Below are 18,432 nucleotides of genomic sequence, written 5' to 3' on the forward strand. Positions count from 1 at the left end.
ACTTTATAACTATATATTTCAAAAAAAAAAAAAAAAATTCATTTGGTACTTGTCTAGACAAAAGATTAAACTGATAAAATTGTTATTTAAGATAAAAATCAGACAACAGTTTATCTTAATTCATATAGATAGATTAATGTTTACAGCCAGCTTAATAGATAGAAAGCTTAATGAATAAGATAAAATCAAACAACCCCTAAAATAATATAAGTAAGAATATCAACAATTGCTCTCAATACAACAGCATGTTTCACTATGTGATAGGAGTCCCTTTTGCAATTCCATGATTTATATTATATAAAAATGTATAACTGTAGTTATTACAAAGTGTAAATTTAGGAATCAGCTTCAATCTTGATGATACAAATTGATAGAAGATTGTTAATGTACACCATGCTAAAGTTCCTACTTTCATGACTTACCAAAAGTGTGTATTGTTTATAAGTTACTGTGTGTGTGTGTGTATATATATATATGCTTAAAGTGGCAATCCATATACAAGCCCAGAGTGACCACAAAACTGCATAATCACAGAACCAAAATGGCCTGGAGATCCCTTGCAACAAATGGATCCAAATTGCTCTTCACCTACAAAAACCTTGCAGTTTGTGCTATCTCTTTGGTGCTCGAACGAGGGCAATGGTTTCGATGTCATCGATTCCTAATTCTGTGACAAGCTGACGAGGCGTTTTACCTTCCATGTCTGCTGCTTGTGGATTAGCTCCCCTACAATAAATAGAGAGAATCAGTGGAACTATTCCTTTTTCTAAACTCAAGCAAATACTTCTATTTAATAAATCCCTTTCTTTACATTTATCTTTTGCTATTGATTTGTGCTTTCAGTACAATAAACAAAAGGAAACTAAAAAATGGCAGTGATGGTTGAACAAGATTTGTTCTGTCTGCTACATTTTCTGAAGGCAAAAGCAATCTCAGAAGTCCATGAAAGAAGATGAATGGAATCCTTTCCTTTTGCCTCTATGGCCTCCTTTTTAGAGCCCTAGCTTGGAAAATGAGTTCGGATAGGAAGTTGTCGGTTGCCATGCATACTCAACTTTTCATTTGGATCATGCTGAGCACAAATGAAGAGGGTGTCTTTACTACTCACACAGTCAGTTGATCTTCCCCTGATCCTAGTACAACTCAACACAGTTTGATGGATCTAGCATACTCCGATTTCGCTTCAATGATACATGCATATAATTCGTTTATTCAGTTCGGTGGCTAAGCTGTTAGCTCTCATTTTCAATGCTATAATCCGTTTCTCCCGAAATCTTCATTGTGCTTTTTTTTTTGGGATAATCGTGGATGTTCAGGCTAGCTTGTGTGTACCTCGACTAATCCCATGAGGCTCTCAAGATAACAGTCTCGAAAATCCCCAGTGGCCTTGAGGAGACTTGGACAATTATGGGGAGGAGCCCCAAGGCCATACTAGTCCATGTCTTCGTATCATAATAACCCTATCAATTTATCCATTCTGCCTAGAGTATAAAGTCTTGGGGGCCGTTTACCAAACGCTTACATAGGTAAGTCTTACCGGAAAAATTCAACACTATCACTTACTTACCGGGTAAGATTTTAGTCCACCAAAATAGTATTGTATGCAACAATTTACCCGGTAAGCACTGACTGTTGTGACAATCGTCTCACTCACTTACCGGGTAAGACTCTTGGTCCTTGCCTTCGCTTTTACTGGTAAGATTCTTGGTTTATGCCATGATTATGCAGTAAGGTAATGTAACTTGGTAAACGGTTACCCGGATAAGTGTTTGGTAAACGGCCCCTTAATCTCTTTGGCATGTAGTTCTGGTCCTTATAATGGCCCCTATGATTGTGATCCGAGGTTACAAATTTATGCTCTTTGAAATCCTTAGGATGCTACTATTTTGTTTAATATGGATTGTAGTGCTTTCTGATGTCCTAGATATAATCAGCTATATATAGCATTAGATTTCGTCACTATCCGAAGGCTTTTCGTTTAAAAATTGATTGCCAGAGAGATCATATAACCAAACCAAACCAAACTAACCCGGTGAATCTCACATAGGGTAGGGTTTGAGGAGGATAGGATGTATGCAGATATTACCTCTGTAGAGGCTGTTTCAGTGAAGACCCAGACTTGTTAAAAGGTTTCTAGAGAAAAGGACTTGGCCAATAAATAATGGTTCCAAAAGTTTTACAAGAGTTTGAAAGAAAAGAAAGGGATAAAAACAAATGAGACGAATGTAGTTTGGAAGAGTTGAAGAAAAAGTAACAAGGAAAAAATAACAAAGTACAGAAGGACAAAGAAGGCATACGGGATAGTACAGAACCGCCAAGCTAACTAAAGACGGAGAGGCTGTAAAATAAAAAAAGCAAGTAGGTGAAACAAAGCTGCTGCATCGCACAGACGCCTCCCTTCCAAATATATGAACTTTTAAAAATTTGCAAAACCACCTTACTTTTGAAAAGGATGAAACATAAACCATTACCTGTGAAGAAGTAACTTTGCAATTGAAGTTCTTCCTCTGATGATACTGTGATGCAGTGGTGTCTGGCCCTTTGAATCAGAAGCATTTATGTTTGCACCATGCTGCAAGAGCAGCTCCACCATGCTACAGTCAGCAGTTTGGCAAGCTAGGTGAAGCAGAGAACAGCCCTCAAGAGATTCATCAGTCAAGGGATCATGGATCTCTCTTATTGGCCTCAAAGATTTTGAGTTATCTGTAGAATAAGCTCGCAAGTAGTCACATTCATGATCAAGTTTACTCAGATCTTCCAAGTGCATAATGCTAGCTAGAGACGAAGAGGAGCTATATGAGGCATGACCATGAGCAGCATTAACATCTGCTTCACATATGACAATAAGGAGGTAAACTGCTTTCTTGTCATTAGCACGCACATTTTCCCACAACTGTTGTTCAAGTAAAATAAGATGAGTGTCCTTTACTTTTTGAATAAACCGCCTTTCTGCATACTGCACCCAATAGAATGACACTTCACTGTTAACTTGCATAAGACTATAAACTATGTATTTTCTGAAAGAAGTAATAAAAAATGTTAAATTGACTTCGTAAGTGGTTTATACTTGCATATGGACGAATAAAAATTACATGTTCATTCAATGTCCCAACTGTATAGAACTAATGACCTCTAGATTAGCTTCCATCCTGCTATATTTCTGGGATTTACTTATCCACATATAATCTGGCTAGGGACAGATTAGAAGCTAGAGCAGCAGCGACTAGTGGGTAAAAATAAAAAAATTGATAAGCAGGCAAATTAAATTCCTTTTCTTGTTCTCTTTTTATGCATGAAATGGGAACAACCTCTCTTTTCCCGGGGTTAGAGGTAAGATCTGCGTACATTCTACCCCCCAAACCCTACCTTCCGGGTAGGATATACCGATGGAGCAAGTGTTTCTTTATTAAGGGTAGCCCTTCAAACCTTCTGTAAGCTTTTCTTCCTTTATTACAGTCCAGTTGACCAAACACAAAGGCAAGCCCATAAGCAAGGTTCCTATAATGCAAAGGCTTCGAAAGGTAGATAACCTTCTGCTTTAATCCCACATGCAGAGATGTGAGAGTAAATTTGACCAAACATTGTTTTTCTACAAGAGACTAGCAAAGGCATCTAGCATCTCAACCCTACTGAGAAGTGCTTCAATATGGAACTCCCAATATAACACGCATGAATCATAATGTGATACAACACACTGAAGGAAACTGATAGCAGGTTCAACTCCTATCTTATCATCATCCCACAAGCAGGACGGAATGCAAATCGATCAGCCAATACAATCAATTATTATATTCTTCATAAGCACACATAAACAAAATAGGTGAATGAACAACATGACTTTAATAGAATGTTACAACTTTTATCAAGAGCAGTATTACTTGATTCTGCAACTTAGCCTTTATACCAGTTACCTGCAGTCAGTTACATGAATATGGTTTCTGCCCATCTTTTCCCATCATCCAACCAGCCCAATAAGGCAATGATTTCTGTTTAACTTAACCAATAACATCCTTGTTGAGGCTAGATTTGTATCCCCATTGTCTAGATAGCCTTTGATATCAGTATTATCCTTTATGCTTATTAGCATTCCATGTTTTACATGTTCACAAAATTTCTTAGATTGGTTATGTTTGGGTTGTATCTTTCTATTTAACACTCATCAACTTAATAGTTATAATATCAGCCCCACATACTCACCGAGCATGCTGGTTATAATATCTGCCCACATACTTTCTTTAGGACATTCTTGGTTGGAGAATATCTATTGCTGTTAAATCCCAAAAGGGATCTTCTGTGTTAACAACTTAACATGCATCTATAAGAGGCTTCTTAGGTGAAATGATATATACTACTATGCAAGACTTAGAAACAGGTAAAATTAGAGACAATCTAGCTAAGCAATTATGAACTTCATCCAAGAAAAATGACCGGAAGTGAAATCAAAATGGAAACATAAAATTACTGGAAACCTGCCTTTGCATGAATGAACTTCTCCTTTGTGGATATATGATCACCACAACTGGGCTTCCCAAAGGACTCCCTTGATTTATCAGGCTCTGAGGACCTACAGTACAAGAATCATAACCTGAAGATCAAAAAAAGATTCTGCTCACATCAAGTTTACCATCTGTAAGATGACAAGCCTATGATGACCACAATGATATTTCCCACACTTCATTACTCGAACCAAATGACCCAAGGAAGAGGATATGGTCTTTATTTGGTAAACCACATTAAATTAGTATTACCTCCTAGGTAAGTCATCAGCCTGAAGAGTTCTCTTAGCAGTCAAAAACTTCTCCCATATGGAATTGGCAAATACATTGCCCAGTGACTGGAACAACATGATGACAGAAGGTTCCCATATCTTCACATCAAGTTCCAAAGATCTTACCTACATTGGAAATCCAAACATAAGCTATGGCAGATTGGTAAAACGCCACGAAATTAGGCATGCTTTTGTGATTCCGGAAACAAAAAACACATGCATTATATAAGAGAGAGGTTAGATTTGACGTCATTTTACCATTTTTTCGGGGATAAGAGCATCTAATAAATAGGTCGTACAGCAATTTCATTTTACATCAGCTGACACATTGGATGAAATCATAGGTTTTCTTGGCTTTCCAACTACTCAGGAGTTGATCATGCATAAGCTTCCTAATGCAGAGATAAATTTCTGCAGTTCTTATATGTTTCAGCCTAACACCAAGTTAGGGGGTTACAACTGTCATCTATTACGGTTCACCATTATATGGAAGGGTACAGGAACAATCAGCATATGTACTTGAGGGGAATATTGACATAACTTACCTTGGATATGTGCACACCAAGGTTGCGGTGAACACCTGAGCACTCGATGCAGATAAGAATACCAAGATTTAAGGAAGCCCAGTCTGGTTCAGGTGCACCGCAATCAGCACACTTATCATTACCAGGTATCTTTTTTAATGCATCGACAGGTTTCTCACATCTTCCACCATACTGTAGTTGTTGTGAACTTCTACATACGCGCATCATATTTCTGCAAGTTCGATCCTTCTCACTGCTACATTCTTCTGATGTCTTCCTATCTTGAGCCAGTGGTTTTACTCCTAAGCTAGCTTCACTTGTAGGACTAGTACATGGATGCTGGGAAAAGAAATGAGTAGAATCAACATCTTCAATTTTTGAATAAATTGACTCTCGATCTAGAACCTTTTATTACCTACCATCTCAGGTGATTGGGAACTTAATAATGAAGCTATTACTCCATTTATTTTTTCAATCCAATCCATTTGTTCCACAGAACTCTCTGCCTGCATTACCACCAAGTAAATCTTCATATAGCTGGCCCCGTGTTAATCATCTCAAACAAAATGAACCCAATTACAAGAAATTATAGGTAAAGGTATAGAATGCCCTCTGATAGCCATCATAATCAAAGGATAGACATATTGATAAAAAAACTCACTTGCAAAGTGTATATCTTTGTTGGTGAGATTATCCTAAAACAGAACCTCAGATCTGACTGCTCTGCATCAGGTTTTATTGTAGATGTTAGCAGGTTCACCGTGTGACGTGCAACATCATGCACGCCACCATGATAATGAGAAGATAGCCACCGACTCAGCAATCCAGGGCCGGGTTCAGCGGCATTACTTCTCTGCGGACCACACCCCTGAAAGTTTTCTCAACCCTGAAAATCTTAATATAAAATGGGAGATGATCTTACGTTTCAAATATAATCTAATAGACTTACAGAAGGTCTGGTCAGTTGTTTGCGATAGTAATACAGCATCCCTCGATTGTCAAGAACAAAGAATCTTCTTTTCCAGTCCCCTCTCAAATTCGAGGAGCGTTTTGAAAGGTATCCTTGTTTGATGTTTTGAACCTAAACTATTGAAGTCTTAGCCATTGGAATGTTGTACATTAATGTTCCAAAGACTGTTACCTTCGGTAAGGAACATAAAATACCTTTCCCTCTGAGGCAGACTGCATAACCGCTTGTATCAATTTATGGGAATTTCTTGGATATTGTGGTACCAAATCTTCGTTACAAACAGGAGGATTAGAAGATTGCCTGTTTCCTACATCAATGTGCCTTTTGTACTCTTGGATCCTTTCATTTAGTGCTTTCTGCTCAGAATAGTAGCTTTCTCTAGTTTTTTGTGCATTTAACAATACCTGTAAAAGAAAAGAGATGGTAACTATATATATGCCAAGTTGAGAAAACAAAGCTCGAAGGCCTTATAAATATGTTCTATGTGACGAGCATTAAGAACCTGCAGGAAACAATACCACGAACACCTAAAGCTGATATGAAATCAAGAAATAAGAACCAAACCAATATGAGTAAAACACCAAAGGTTTTTCAAATTAAGGCTATGATGTTATACATACTGGAATAAACGAGTCATACAAAATGCTCCAAACAAAATAAACAAAACAAAGTCTTTAAAAGCACAAAAGGATTGGAAATGCAAAAGTTTGATGTTCCTATTCATCAAATAATATTTCAAACAATCAAGACATCATGCTCTTTCTGGCATCTTTTGAAAAAACCTCTCATAGAGAAATCAATCGTCCATGCTCAAAAAGGGGTATGTTATCTTGCTGTTCTGGAGGTATATAGAGAGGTTTGCCAAGAGTGAGGCAGTTGTTCAAATAACCATGAAAAATTCATGTGCATATACATATGCATATATATATATATATAGGGGCCTAATTAAATGAGAACTAATTAGTTTGTGGTAACTGTGAGAACCAATATTAACCACAAATCAATAGATAAATTAGGAAATTTATAATTTTGGCAATTTTGAATTAAAATATTAATGCAATGATATTTTTGGTATTTTAAAACTTTCCTCCCTCCTCTCTTCTCTCTCCAGCCACCGTCCTCCGGTGATACTACAATGGTATCACAATGCATCATATATGTGCTTGGGTATCACATTGATGTCGTTTGTGTGGTCGATCGAAGATGTAACACAGTGATATCACTATGCATCTTATATATGATTAGGTATCACAATGTATCTTTTGTTTAACAGAGTCAATATTTTTAGGTATCACAGTGGTATCATAGTGGTATCACCGGAGGACGGTGGCCGGAGGCCGGAGAACGGTGGCCGGAGAGAGAAGAGAGGAGAGAGGAGAGAGGAGAGTTTTAAAATACCAAAAATATCCTTGCATTAAGATTTTAATTTAAAATTACCAAATTTATAAATTTCCTAATTTATCTATTGATTTGTGGTTAATATTAGTTCTCACAGTTACCACAAACAACTCAGTTCTCCCTTAAATAGCCCCATATATATATATATATATATATATATATATATATATATATATATATAGGGTATATTTCTTTTACAACCTTGTGCATTTGTACAACCTTTACAACCCAATTAATTGAGATATATATTATTGTGTTAAGGTAGTAACTAGCTTTCAACGTTCCCTCATCGTTTTTTCTTTTCTTTTCTTATTGTCCTAGTCATCGACTCTGACAATAAATTTAATGCCTAACAGTGTTGAAGTCGAATCAGTACAAAGAAATAACTTCCAATAATAAAAGAACAGAACCTGGCGAATGTAAGGCTCAATTTGATGTAATAAATCATATCCCTACAAAAACACAAAGTTTTAGAGTTTAGAAAATGTATCGAGCAGAGCATATTGGGAAGGAGAAAAAAAGCATCATCTACCTGCTTGAAATAACGAAGATGGGCGTCCATTGCCTCACCCACAGATTCCAGAAATTCAAATCTCTTCTTTGCCTCGACGTTTGAAAGAGCACAAACCTGAAGTTATATTGCATTAGACATTATGACCCTTCATAGTCCTGAACTAAGATTACATCATCTTGAAAGGTGCAAACATATGTATTTGGATCCCATATAGGTGAATAAATCTCAAGTACCAGATTAAAGCGAGCTTGCTCAAATGTCATTCTAGCATTGTAAAGTTCCTGGAACGTCTCTCTACCAAATTAGAATTCCAAAAGACGATGGTTACCCATGTATAAATATCAGCAGATTATTGCATCACTATTCAGTTCATACGAGACAACACATATACCTCTTCCATGGCAGCAGCTATTTCCGTTCGAGTACTTTTCCTCAATGATAAAAATTTGTCACGTATCTGCACAAAAATGTGCAAATATAGTGAGAAGTAAAATACTCAAATTTAGTAACTACGTGGACAATGCATAAGGGGAGGTTGCCAAATTCCTTGAAATTTTCCGGTTCAACTACTACGAAAAATAAGCTATTAAAACTATAGCTTGCAGTGACCTGACATGAATTTAGGTAAATTCTTATCACTTTAATGGTGAACCTTGAGTATTAGTTGAACCAAGCCCAGTAAAACAAGGGCGTTAAAATCATTACAAAATAGAATCCAAGACAAAAGGAGCTACACACAAATATGTAAAACTACCTGGCTATAAACTGCATCAGCCTTGTCAAAACGCTTCCTAGCTTCCTGCATCATACAAAATTTTGGGAATAACATATTTTGTCGTGGCTTATAACCATTGTTGGAAACGTGGCCCAAAAATACCATTATTTTTCCTATATTGGAAGGATAAATCAAGTAATTACAATATCCTAGACAAATCCTAGATTGTATAGGATTTATCTCCTACTTCTAGGTATTTGTTTCCTACTTCTACAAGTATCCTTCAAACCTTCAACTAGATAAGTAGGGTTATGCCTAGCTATCTAAACCATCTTCATCATCCTTTTTTCTAGAGAGAAAGAGTGTTCTTGAGAGCTTATCTTAATTCTCTATAATCCTCAGTTGGCACATGCACAATCAGAGGCTCGTTGTATTCTTTCTTGCTATAGTGGATTTGTCTGTGGGTTGTTGCCCGTGGTTCTTCCTCCCATTCAATTGGGGGTTTTCACGTAAATCGCTTGTCACCTTCATTGGTTGTTTTTTTTATTGTCACTTGGTTGATAAATTGTTTTTGTTTTCGCACTATAACCACTCCAACAACCATAAAAGTATATAACAAACACAGTAAGGTAGAGTAGATGTGAGGTAGGGAGCTGGAGTGGTAGAGGGTGGGAGATAGGGTTAGTAAGTTAGACTAGGGTGTGTAGTTTCCTTAAATTGGTTATGCTTTTTTTTACCTACTTCTATTTGCATGTTATTGCTTTCTCTTAATCAGCTTTTCAAGTCTTTTATCAATTCTGAGTCTCTTTTTCACTTTCACAAGCCAGGGTCTTCACCAAAACAGCCACTCTGGGTAGAGGTCAGGTATGCGTACTGGGTTCGTTTGGTTTGGTTTTAAATGGTAAAATTCACACATCCTGGAAATATTACCGACAGTGATAGATGTTTTTTCAAAATATGTAGTTTCTAGACCAATGATGATAAAAGGATGATGGAACCCATAAAGCCCTTTTATTAAAACATATAAAGATGAATAGTAAATCGTGGAACCTTGATGTCTTGTAGCTCAACATTGGAGAAGCGCAGTAACCTCTCACTTAATGTATGCTCAATCTGGAAAGACAAATGTAGAACATCAGCACATGGAAGTATGGAGGCAGCATAGGGGCACTTCAAACACAATCCAAATTATATGAATTCCATCGTTGGAACCTAAAGTATTTCCATGGAGATTTATAATTTGCCTTTTCAGAAGTACTAATAATGTTAAAATGGATATAATCAGGCAACAAAACCACAATCAGTAGTTTGAAAGGCCATACAAGGTATTTATATGAATTCCATTGTTGAACATAAGATCTTTCATATGCATATGTTAACCACCACAACTATTGCAATCAGAACACTTCCATCAGTCTTATCATTTAAATGACCAATGGAAGTATGACTTGGCCATCCAAGGTTGTCCTCTGCAAATAACAAACCGTATTGTTATACAAATACATGAACTGTCAGACATGAAACTATGAGTCAATCTGTTGACACCCCAAAGAGGTATGGCAAAACACAAATTAAACCAAATGGCTAAAATACCCAGTTGGCTCGAACAGAAGCCACTCCAAACAATATCTGCAATGTTTGACAAACCAGTGTTTGTCAGGTGGACCCAAATGCCCAAATGTGGGATTTTGTTGGATTCAACAGAAGCCACTCCTAACATAATCTGCATTGTTTGACAAGCCACAGTGGTATTATGTGGACCCAGGTGTCCAACTTCCGTGCTATCAACATTGTTCCAATACCACAATGATGAAGGGGTCACCATAAGCCTGAATTGTCATGTCAAGTTTCTTGGGATGGTTCCACAGTTAGAACCCCTAAAACAATTATTCAGTGTGTTAGTAAATGTTGTTTAAGGAGGTTTGTGAAAGTGATTTAGGATTGAAAGACAGAAGAGTAACAAGAGAAGTTATCAAGGTTCAAAAAGGCGTGAGACGTAGTGTGGCGGCGAGGTCAAGCCTCAAGCCTTACACGCCATGGTGAGAAAAGCGGCATTTTTCAGGGCGTGACATAAGGCGGCAAATTTGTATATCATATATAGAATTATATTTATATGATATAGATATATGTTTTCTATCTATTATCAAATCAGATAATGATATTAAAAAAATATACATCCATATTAGAAGAAGAAAAATCATACAAATTATTATTATAGAAATAGGTTTTTGATTAAATATTTAAATTAGAACTTAAAAAGGTAATTTTACAACTTCATTTTAACCGTGAGTCTGTAACGTTTATGAATTTGTGAAACTGTGAGTGATGTGATTAGTTAGATCTGTAAAAGTGTAAAACCTAAAGTTAAAAGTGTAAAAACACAAAAGATAAAAAATAAAAAAATATTTTTTTGGGAAAAAATCACGTATTACAAAAAACGCTTGCCGCGGCACGCCTCAAGACGCCATGACGTGAGCCACGCCTTACAGAAACGCTATGGGACATTTCGTAATGGCGGAGACGTGTCTTGCGCCATATGCACCATGGCTCGCCTTTTTGAACACTGGGAGCTATTGGTTTTCCGGTTGTTAATCAAAAAATTAATAATATCTGCTACAAGTTAGAATCGAATCCCAGACCTCCTATATGGAGAGCTTTAATTTGGAGAACATTGACCATCCCGCCAAGTAGTTTGGTTTTGAAATATTTCAGGGCACCCTCAAACGCCTGATTTTTTTCCATTACGATAATCAAGTGAGTGGGGGCATGGGACCCCGCTGGGTCCTTAATAGGTCCGCCCTTGGTCGAAATATTACTTACAGATAGTGATTCCATTCACAATCCAAGTTCTATATCAATATGTAATCCCCATCCCCAGAATTTTTAACAAGAATTTTGGCAGCCATATTTTGCATTCATGACTAAGAGTGATATTGATCATCTCGAAGTCAGTTATGAGTAGAGACAATGTCGCAGAAAGTTGTTAAAAGTAGCCTTTATCCCAGCATGTATTCACTATTGCGTTAACCTGTAGACCATTTTGAATTATTTGCAGAGAATGAAGATTGTATAACCGTTAGGTTATGATATTTGCAGAGAATATATTTGGGTTGGAATCGTACTTTTGTCAATCAATTGGATGGCAGATTGGCATGAGTGTTACAAATTCAATACTGTGCTAGCTTACATAGATAACTGAAAAATCTTTCCATTTGGTAATCATATTGTAAAAACTGAGAGTTCAATTTATCAATTATGCCTATTAAAAAAATTATCTCGTAATGAATATGTTGGTGTGTATTTCATCAGCACTTGCGTGTGTTTGAATGCTATTATGGTAATATAAGCAAGAAAATTGAGACCTGTGATCGAAGATTTTCTTTGTATGCCCCCACTTCTCTCAAAACAACTGCAAATTTTATCATATCAGGACCTGGAAACATAAAACAAATGGCATCGTCACGAACATAAAACAAATCTTTTGCGAAGTTTTTTGGTCAATATAAAAAGAAGTTATGCAAGAAAGTTAGGATCGGTTGGTGTTAGAAGCATTGTCATCCTAAAGCTAAAACTTTGTCAACCAAACTTTTATCCGAACATGGTTCAGGTAGAAAGAAAATGAGAAATTTGTCCAATGCAGTTTAGATACTAAGAAAACAGAACAAATAGATTGGTATATGATAGATAAGCTTCAAATGCATACTGCAGATTAACAATTGTGGAAAGAAAGGTTCTTCTAGACCATCCTGCAAATAATCATATGCAAAAAACCTATCTTCTGCTTGTCAAGCTCATTCCTTGCTGACTAATGGTAGTATACCAAACTCAATCTCCTGTCCAAGATGCTCAGGTCCACGAGGCTCAACCTGATAGTACATAAGCTGGTTTGTTTTTAAAGGTTCTCAAGATATCTTTCTATCTGATGAAGAGAAAAATCCTTACCCTAAAGCATTCAGATTGCTTTCCACAGAATGATACAAAAATTAATACATAGCAACAGTCAAAAGCAAGTCATAATTTTTATTCCAGAAGAGAGCAACAAATTGCGAATTCTTACCAAAGTGACCTAAATTTGTACTCATTTATAGTGTGGTGTGGTGGTTGAGTGCACTTCTCAAAAGATAAGCCTAACCATTTGTGTTTGTATGCTCATCACTCTTTTAAGGTGAGTAAGTAGGCATTTCATCTACGGCATCCTGATACGAAAAGAACTCTTATGGAACCTAGGCAGTATCATAGAATTGCAATTGTATCAAGGAATTAAATTAGAGTATTCAAACAGCACCATTAGTTGGCCAGGGTCTGTTCGTTATGGAACCTAGGGAGTATCATAGAATTGCAATTGTATCAAGGAATTAAATTAGAGTATTCAAACAGCACCATTAATTGGCCAGGGTCTGTTCGTTATTCCCAGGGAGTGTCAGCCATTTGTCTCTTCAGCGTCCCTATTCTCATTTGATACTGGCTCAAGTTCTCCCTAGCCAGGACCATCTTTGGGACAATGTTACTTGAAGTATGCACATAAACTTCCTTTTGAGTGTTATTATGTATTATATAGGGAGGAAGAAATCTGTGACTCCATAATGTTGACCAAATGGCATATGGGGTTTTAGTTAAGATTCTCTTGACTATTGAAAATGGTAAGAAGCAGACTGCAAACTTCCCATAATGGCCATAATCTACATCAATTATTTGCAACACACCAATTTCAAGTGGTCTGTTGTTTTGGTTTTCGCTGATATTTACCATTGTATTGTGTAGTTTTTCTGCTTTTTATTTTGTTTTGGCATATTCCATAGTCTGACTTTTCTGGAGTTTTGATGTGTATGCCTAGCTCTGATTATTGCTGTTGCATATTCTAGTTGCATAGCGTTCAGGAGTATGCCCTCTAGATATTGTTACTTCTTTTTTTCATATACAAATTCTTGGATTTATCCTGAGAAAATCGTCACTATCAATTGCTTCTGGTGCTTTCTTATCAAACCTTAATAATATATAAGTAATTTGATCGAATTTAAAAGCCATGATTTTTTTTCAAACTCGTCGATATGTTCCACAACATTTACACACCAGTAGTTTGAAAGGCCAGTCTTACAGATTAATGTGGCAATATCAGTAACTTTAATATCTGTGGGGTGCCAGAAAAATATGGGAAGCAATGGCCACACAGCATGACAAACCGGCTAACAACACATTACCCACTCCCAGTGGAAACAGTGTCTCACAGAGAAAATCAAGTAATTTTACCTCCAAATGCCAAGGAAATAGGATCAGGTCCTCCACCAAAATTTTCAAGGGAGCTTGAAAAGGCAAGATCCCTATCATACGCTTCTCCGAGGCCTTCTCTGTACGACCCAAAGAAGAAACTAAGTAACCATTTTCCACAAACAAGTGCCATGAAGCTAAGTTAAAGCACAAAGGGTGATTAACTATCCAATCATGGTATAATCAAGTATCAACACAGCCTAGAAACTGGCACTCTTCACACAAAATAATTAAGTATCAATGAGCTAACATAATGCCTGAGAAGCCAAAGAAATTAAAAAGAGAACCAATTGAAAAAATTAAAACATGGAGTTGTGGAGAGGCTTCAAAGTCCAATGAGAAGAAGAGAATAATTATAAAATTATGTTAGGAAGTACTAGCAGAAATCAATATTTAGTTATTAAGTTGAACCCTTTACCACGGTAAGACATAAACATATGCATAGCTAAGGTTGAGTTCAATCGTGTCATGTTAACCAAATGACACCGGATGACATTGATTAATGAGTTAACAAGATCATGGAGTAACAATGACAATTTATTGTATCACTTGCTAAAAGTATACAAGAAATCTTTAGCCACAAAAAAGATAAGTTTACTGCAAACTAGAGGGTCTTATACCACAATACTATCTTCAGCGAATTGTAATCTATTCCTGAACTAAACACATAGTAAACACAGAAAGGAAATATATCAAACACAATGTAGAATGACCAAAATGATAAATTAGGGATCCCTTTATACAGGAAGTATGAAGCCGGAAGGGTATGAAAAAATGCAGAAAGAAGAAACAAATAAATCCTTACGTATACTTTCGACAGCCTTTATAGAGCTTTGAACCTCTCTCCCTCAATGTCTCTGCAATTTCTTCTAAACATTGGATCTGCATTACAGAAAATTATACGTTCACGTGTTACATACTTTAGAACGTGAACTACTTTATCAATGAAAAATCCGGTAATAAAAAATATTTGAATACATAAAACAGATTTTCATCAATTATGGGTACATCATATATACTATTGAAACAGGCGCGAACTCATGCCTTATATAATTGGGCCATAGCCACACCCATACCTTTGAATAACGTTCTTATACTATGGTTTGGCTACCATTATTAACATTCCTGTGTATCCACTCTAGTCTGAAACCTAGAAGAATAACAAATAAAGAATGTAATCTAATATCAACTACATAATGTTAGTCAAATTTGCTCCATGCCACACTAGACATTTGCTAATTACTTGACAAATGTTTGTGATATTAGAATTGTGATTAAAATTTTGTAATATTCTATATTAGGAAAAAGATCCACTATAGCACAGAAAGAAGATTGTGAGATGGAAAGATTATTACTTCCATGAACAAAGTCCATAACACATGTCAATCATCCCACTAAGATTTTCAGAGTAACCTGTGATTGCAACAGATAAAAGCAAACCACTGAGGTGAGGGATGACAAGGGAACTTTACTATGTCCACTTTGATCTTGTTCATTTCCCCCCTATGCTACATGCTTCAGTTGATGTTGATTGTACTGAATTCACTGATAGAAACAAACTAGCTATCCAGCAATAGACTCTATAAATCCCATTGGGTTATATAACCAATGAACAATCTTACTACCTCCATTTCACCATAAGATCCCTCTTAACTACCATGATTATTACGAAACTTTCCTTTCTTAATTGCTATAAACAAAGTATCTGCTATTCCCTCCTTAATATTCGCTTTTTGCCTTATTTGTCAATGCTGACCACAATTTTCTCTCTTGATTAAGAGAAAGAGGCACATTATATGTTACTGTGCATCATAGCTAAAGAGAAAGAACTGATGTATTTTACTCTGTTCATTTAGCAACGTGTCATGATTAATCTGATGTGTGTTACACATAACACTTTAGGGCTATTATGAGAAATATTGAAAATTTTCATAATTGAGAATGGAGGTGGACTAAAGGGCAACATGGACTTTGTTTCTGGACTGAAGGAGGGTTATGATTTATATTTATCTTCAAGATTTTATATTGTTATCACTATAGAGGATTAGGGGGTGCAAATCGAATTTGACCCCACCTATGATCTAAGAGAGAAAAAACATAAGAAAAACAAAATTAGATTGTGGATGGAATCAAATTTGAAAGTCTTTAGGATAATTGTGCAAATCGAATATTCACAATTTCTATTAGAAAATGGATAAAGTTTTGACTGGAAACTTGGACTCAGCTTCTCCTTCTCTTGGATTCTCTCTATTCAGATTTCACCTACACAGTTGCACCCACCAGAGAAGCATCAGTTTGCCCCAATATGCCAAAGCAGCGTCCACCTCCAATACACTTCAATTACATATGTATCCTGGATTTCACGTACTGTGGCACCTTTGCCTCATATAAAACCCCAGAATCTCAATCTAAACCCTGAAAAAAGGGACCCATAACTTCCATAATAACAGGTGCCATATAATTGTACAAACCAGGATAGAGTTTATCATCTAAAGCCATCACAAGAGTTTGTTTCCAACTACTTTCAGTATTTCTTTTTATTATTTTTCCACACATTTGTTTAACATACAGTTTAGTAAAGGATTTCGCCATGAAACTTTTTATAAAGACGATAAGTATTTCATTTTTGCCAATAGCATTCAGTGTTATTGTTTTGCTTCAGTTTAAGCACACTATTTATAACATCACAGAATGCTTGAAACTCACAATCTAAGACTTCTAGAGATTCATTAGTACCAGTGGTCCCAAAGCCACTAGGTAGTTTAGACACTGTTCAATTCGGTCATTCTCAATGCATGCCATCACTGCTTTAATGATTAGGATTCTTTTGGTATTTATTAGTTTTGACAATGTTATTTTTCCGATTATTTATCTGGTTATGAATTTCTGCTTCACTTAGCTTGTCAGTTTAGCAGGTTTTTTTGTTGTTGATTTTCTTCTGTTGATTAGCTTAACTCTTTTAAGTCATATATGATTTACATCCGGTCATTGTTTCAAGCCCTTACTTTTTCCACATATCCTCTTTTTGCTTTTATTTTTCGTTTTACCTTTTCTGTTAATTAGAACTCTTGACTTCATTTGATATCTATAATCAAACTCTCATATATATAACTTCACTTGATCCATTAATGCATCACCTAATAGTACAAATTATATGGTACTCTACCTGCAATCTTTCCAGCTTCTATGATTGATCAAGTCGACGAACATAATAAGTGAAACGGAACTACTATGGTAATTCAAGGGCTGTCCATCACAAAAAGAGAATCTGTGAAGTGATAAAAGAGGTTCAAGCCAGAGGAGTCATTTACAAGGGCAGGTAGCCGATACCATCTTGTTCATTGGGTTACCTTACCAGGGACCAAAATGAACAAGGACGACATCCCTGGGAAAGTGATCTAGGCCTTTAGGTGGAAGGGGTGGTTTTGATGAATCAGAATGCAATAAGAGAAGATATTCACTTCCTGTTATCTAGCTTACCAGTTACCATCTATACAATGAATTAAACCAATGTGTGTCAGCCCTATTCATTTTATCGACACAATGAGCATAGCGTATCTCCACAACATAATCAACCACTAAAAACAGAAAAAAAAAACATGTTTTTAAATAGGTAAATCGAAATGCTACAGACAGTAACACAACAGACCTGTTGTCGAAACATTGGAGAATCTTCGAGTTTGTTGAAATACATGGTTGCGTCCTGCTGCATTGATCCAAATCTCCAGCATTAGAGGGCCACAAGACCAGTTATGAAATTATTTTCTTTCCTCTCGGTCGCCCTAATCTCGATCACCAAAAAAATGAGAATGGATGCCGGCTGCTCTTTCAGTCTCCGTTAACTCGGAATGAAATCGAATTACAGCATCTTCAAAATCGATCACAGATAGGAAGGATGTAGGACAAATGAAGAGAAAACAACAACATAGAGACGGAAAGAAAATCAATTTTGGGGGGTACGAAAGATGCCGGAAAATAGGGAAGAGTGCAGAAGAGAGGTCGCGAATTTTCATGGCTGCCATTGAAGTATCCGTTGTTTCCTGTATTGCTCCGATTCTCGATGAAGAAAAATGAAATGGCTACCTGCAATGGTGCGCGCCAAAAACCAGTTGCATGTTATTTGTATGATATTATATTTTAATAATATTTTTTTTATTAACATGGTAGGGCGATCATCTCCTTTGCAGATAATCCGGAGTCATCGCATTTGAACCTCCGTGGTCACAAGGGGATTTTTATTGCTCCTTAGATTTGAACATGACCTCCTAATACTCTTTA

General features: G+C 36.3%; 1 protein-coding gene across 1 annotated transcript; it reads right to left on the bottom strand.

The window, feature by feature from the left end:
• Positions 1 to 534: 534 nt before the first annotated feature.
• On the bottom strand, positions 535 to 17,848 carry LOC112510229 (ADP-ribosylation factor GTPase-activating protein AGD3-like). Its single transcript, XM_025115567.1, has 19 exons — positions 17,804 to 17,848; positions 14,960 to 15,036; positions 14,137 to 14,234; positions 12,252 to 12,322; positions 9,940 to 10,002; positions 8,929 to 8,973; positions 8,566 to 8,631; positions 8,408 to 8,455; positions 8,193 to 8,288; positions 8,071 to 8,112; positions 6,457 to 6,666; positions 6,242 to 6,373; positions 5,954 to 6,160; positions 5,708 to 5,798; positions 5,314 to 5,660; positions 4,749 to 4,894; positions 4,474 to 4,564; positions 2,472 to 2,956; positions 535 to 726 (listed from the first exon to the last, which is right to left on the bottom strand). The coding sequence occupies exons 1-19, from the start codon at positions 17,846 to 17,848 to the stop codon at positions 612 to 614; spliced, it is 2,475 nt and encodes an 824-aa protein (XP_024971335.1). The 3' UTR covers positions 535 to 611.
• Between the last annotated feature and the right edge of the window lie 584 nt (positions 17,849 to 18,432).

The sequence above is a fragment of the Cynara cardunculus genome, assembly GCF_001531365.2.
Source record: "Cynara cardunculus var. scolymus isolate 2C chromosome LG 3, CcrdV1, whole genome shotgun sequence".
Taxonomy (NCBI): Eukaryota; Viridiplantae; Streptophyta; class Magnoliopsida; order Asterales; family Asteraceae; genus Cynara; species Cynara cardunculus.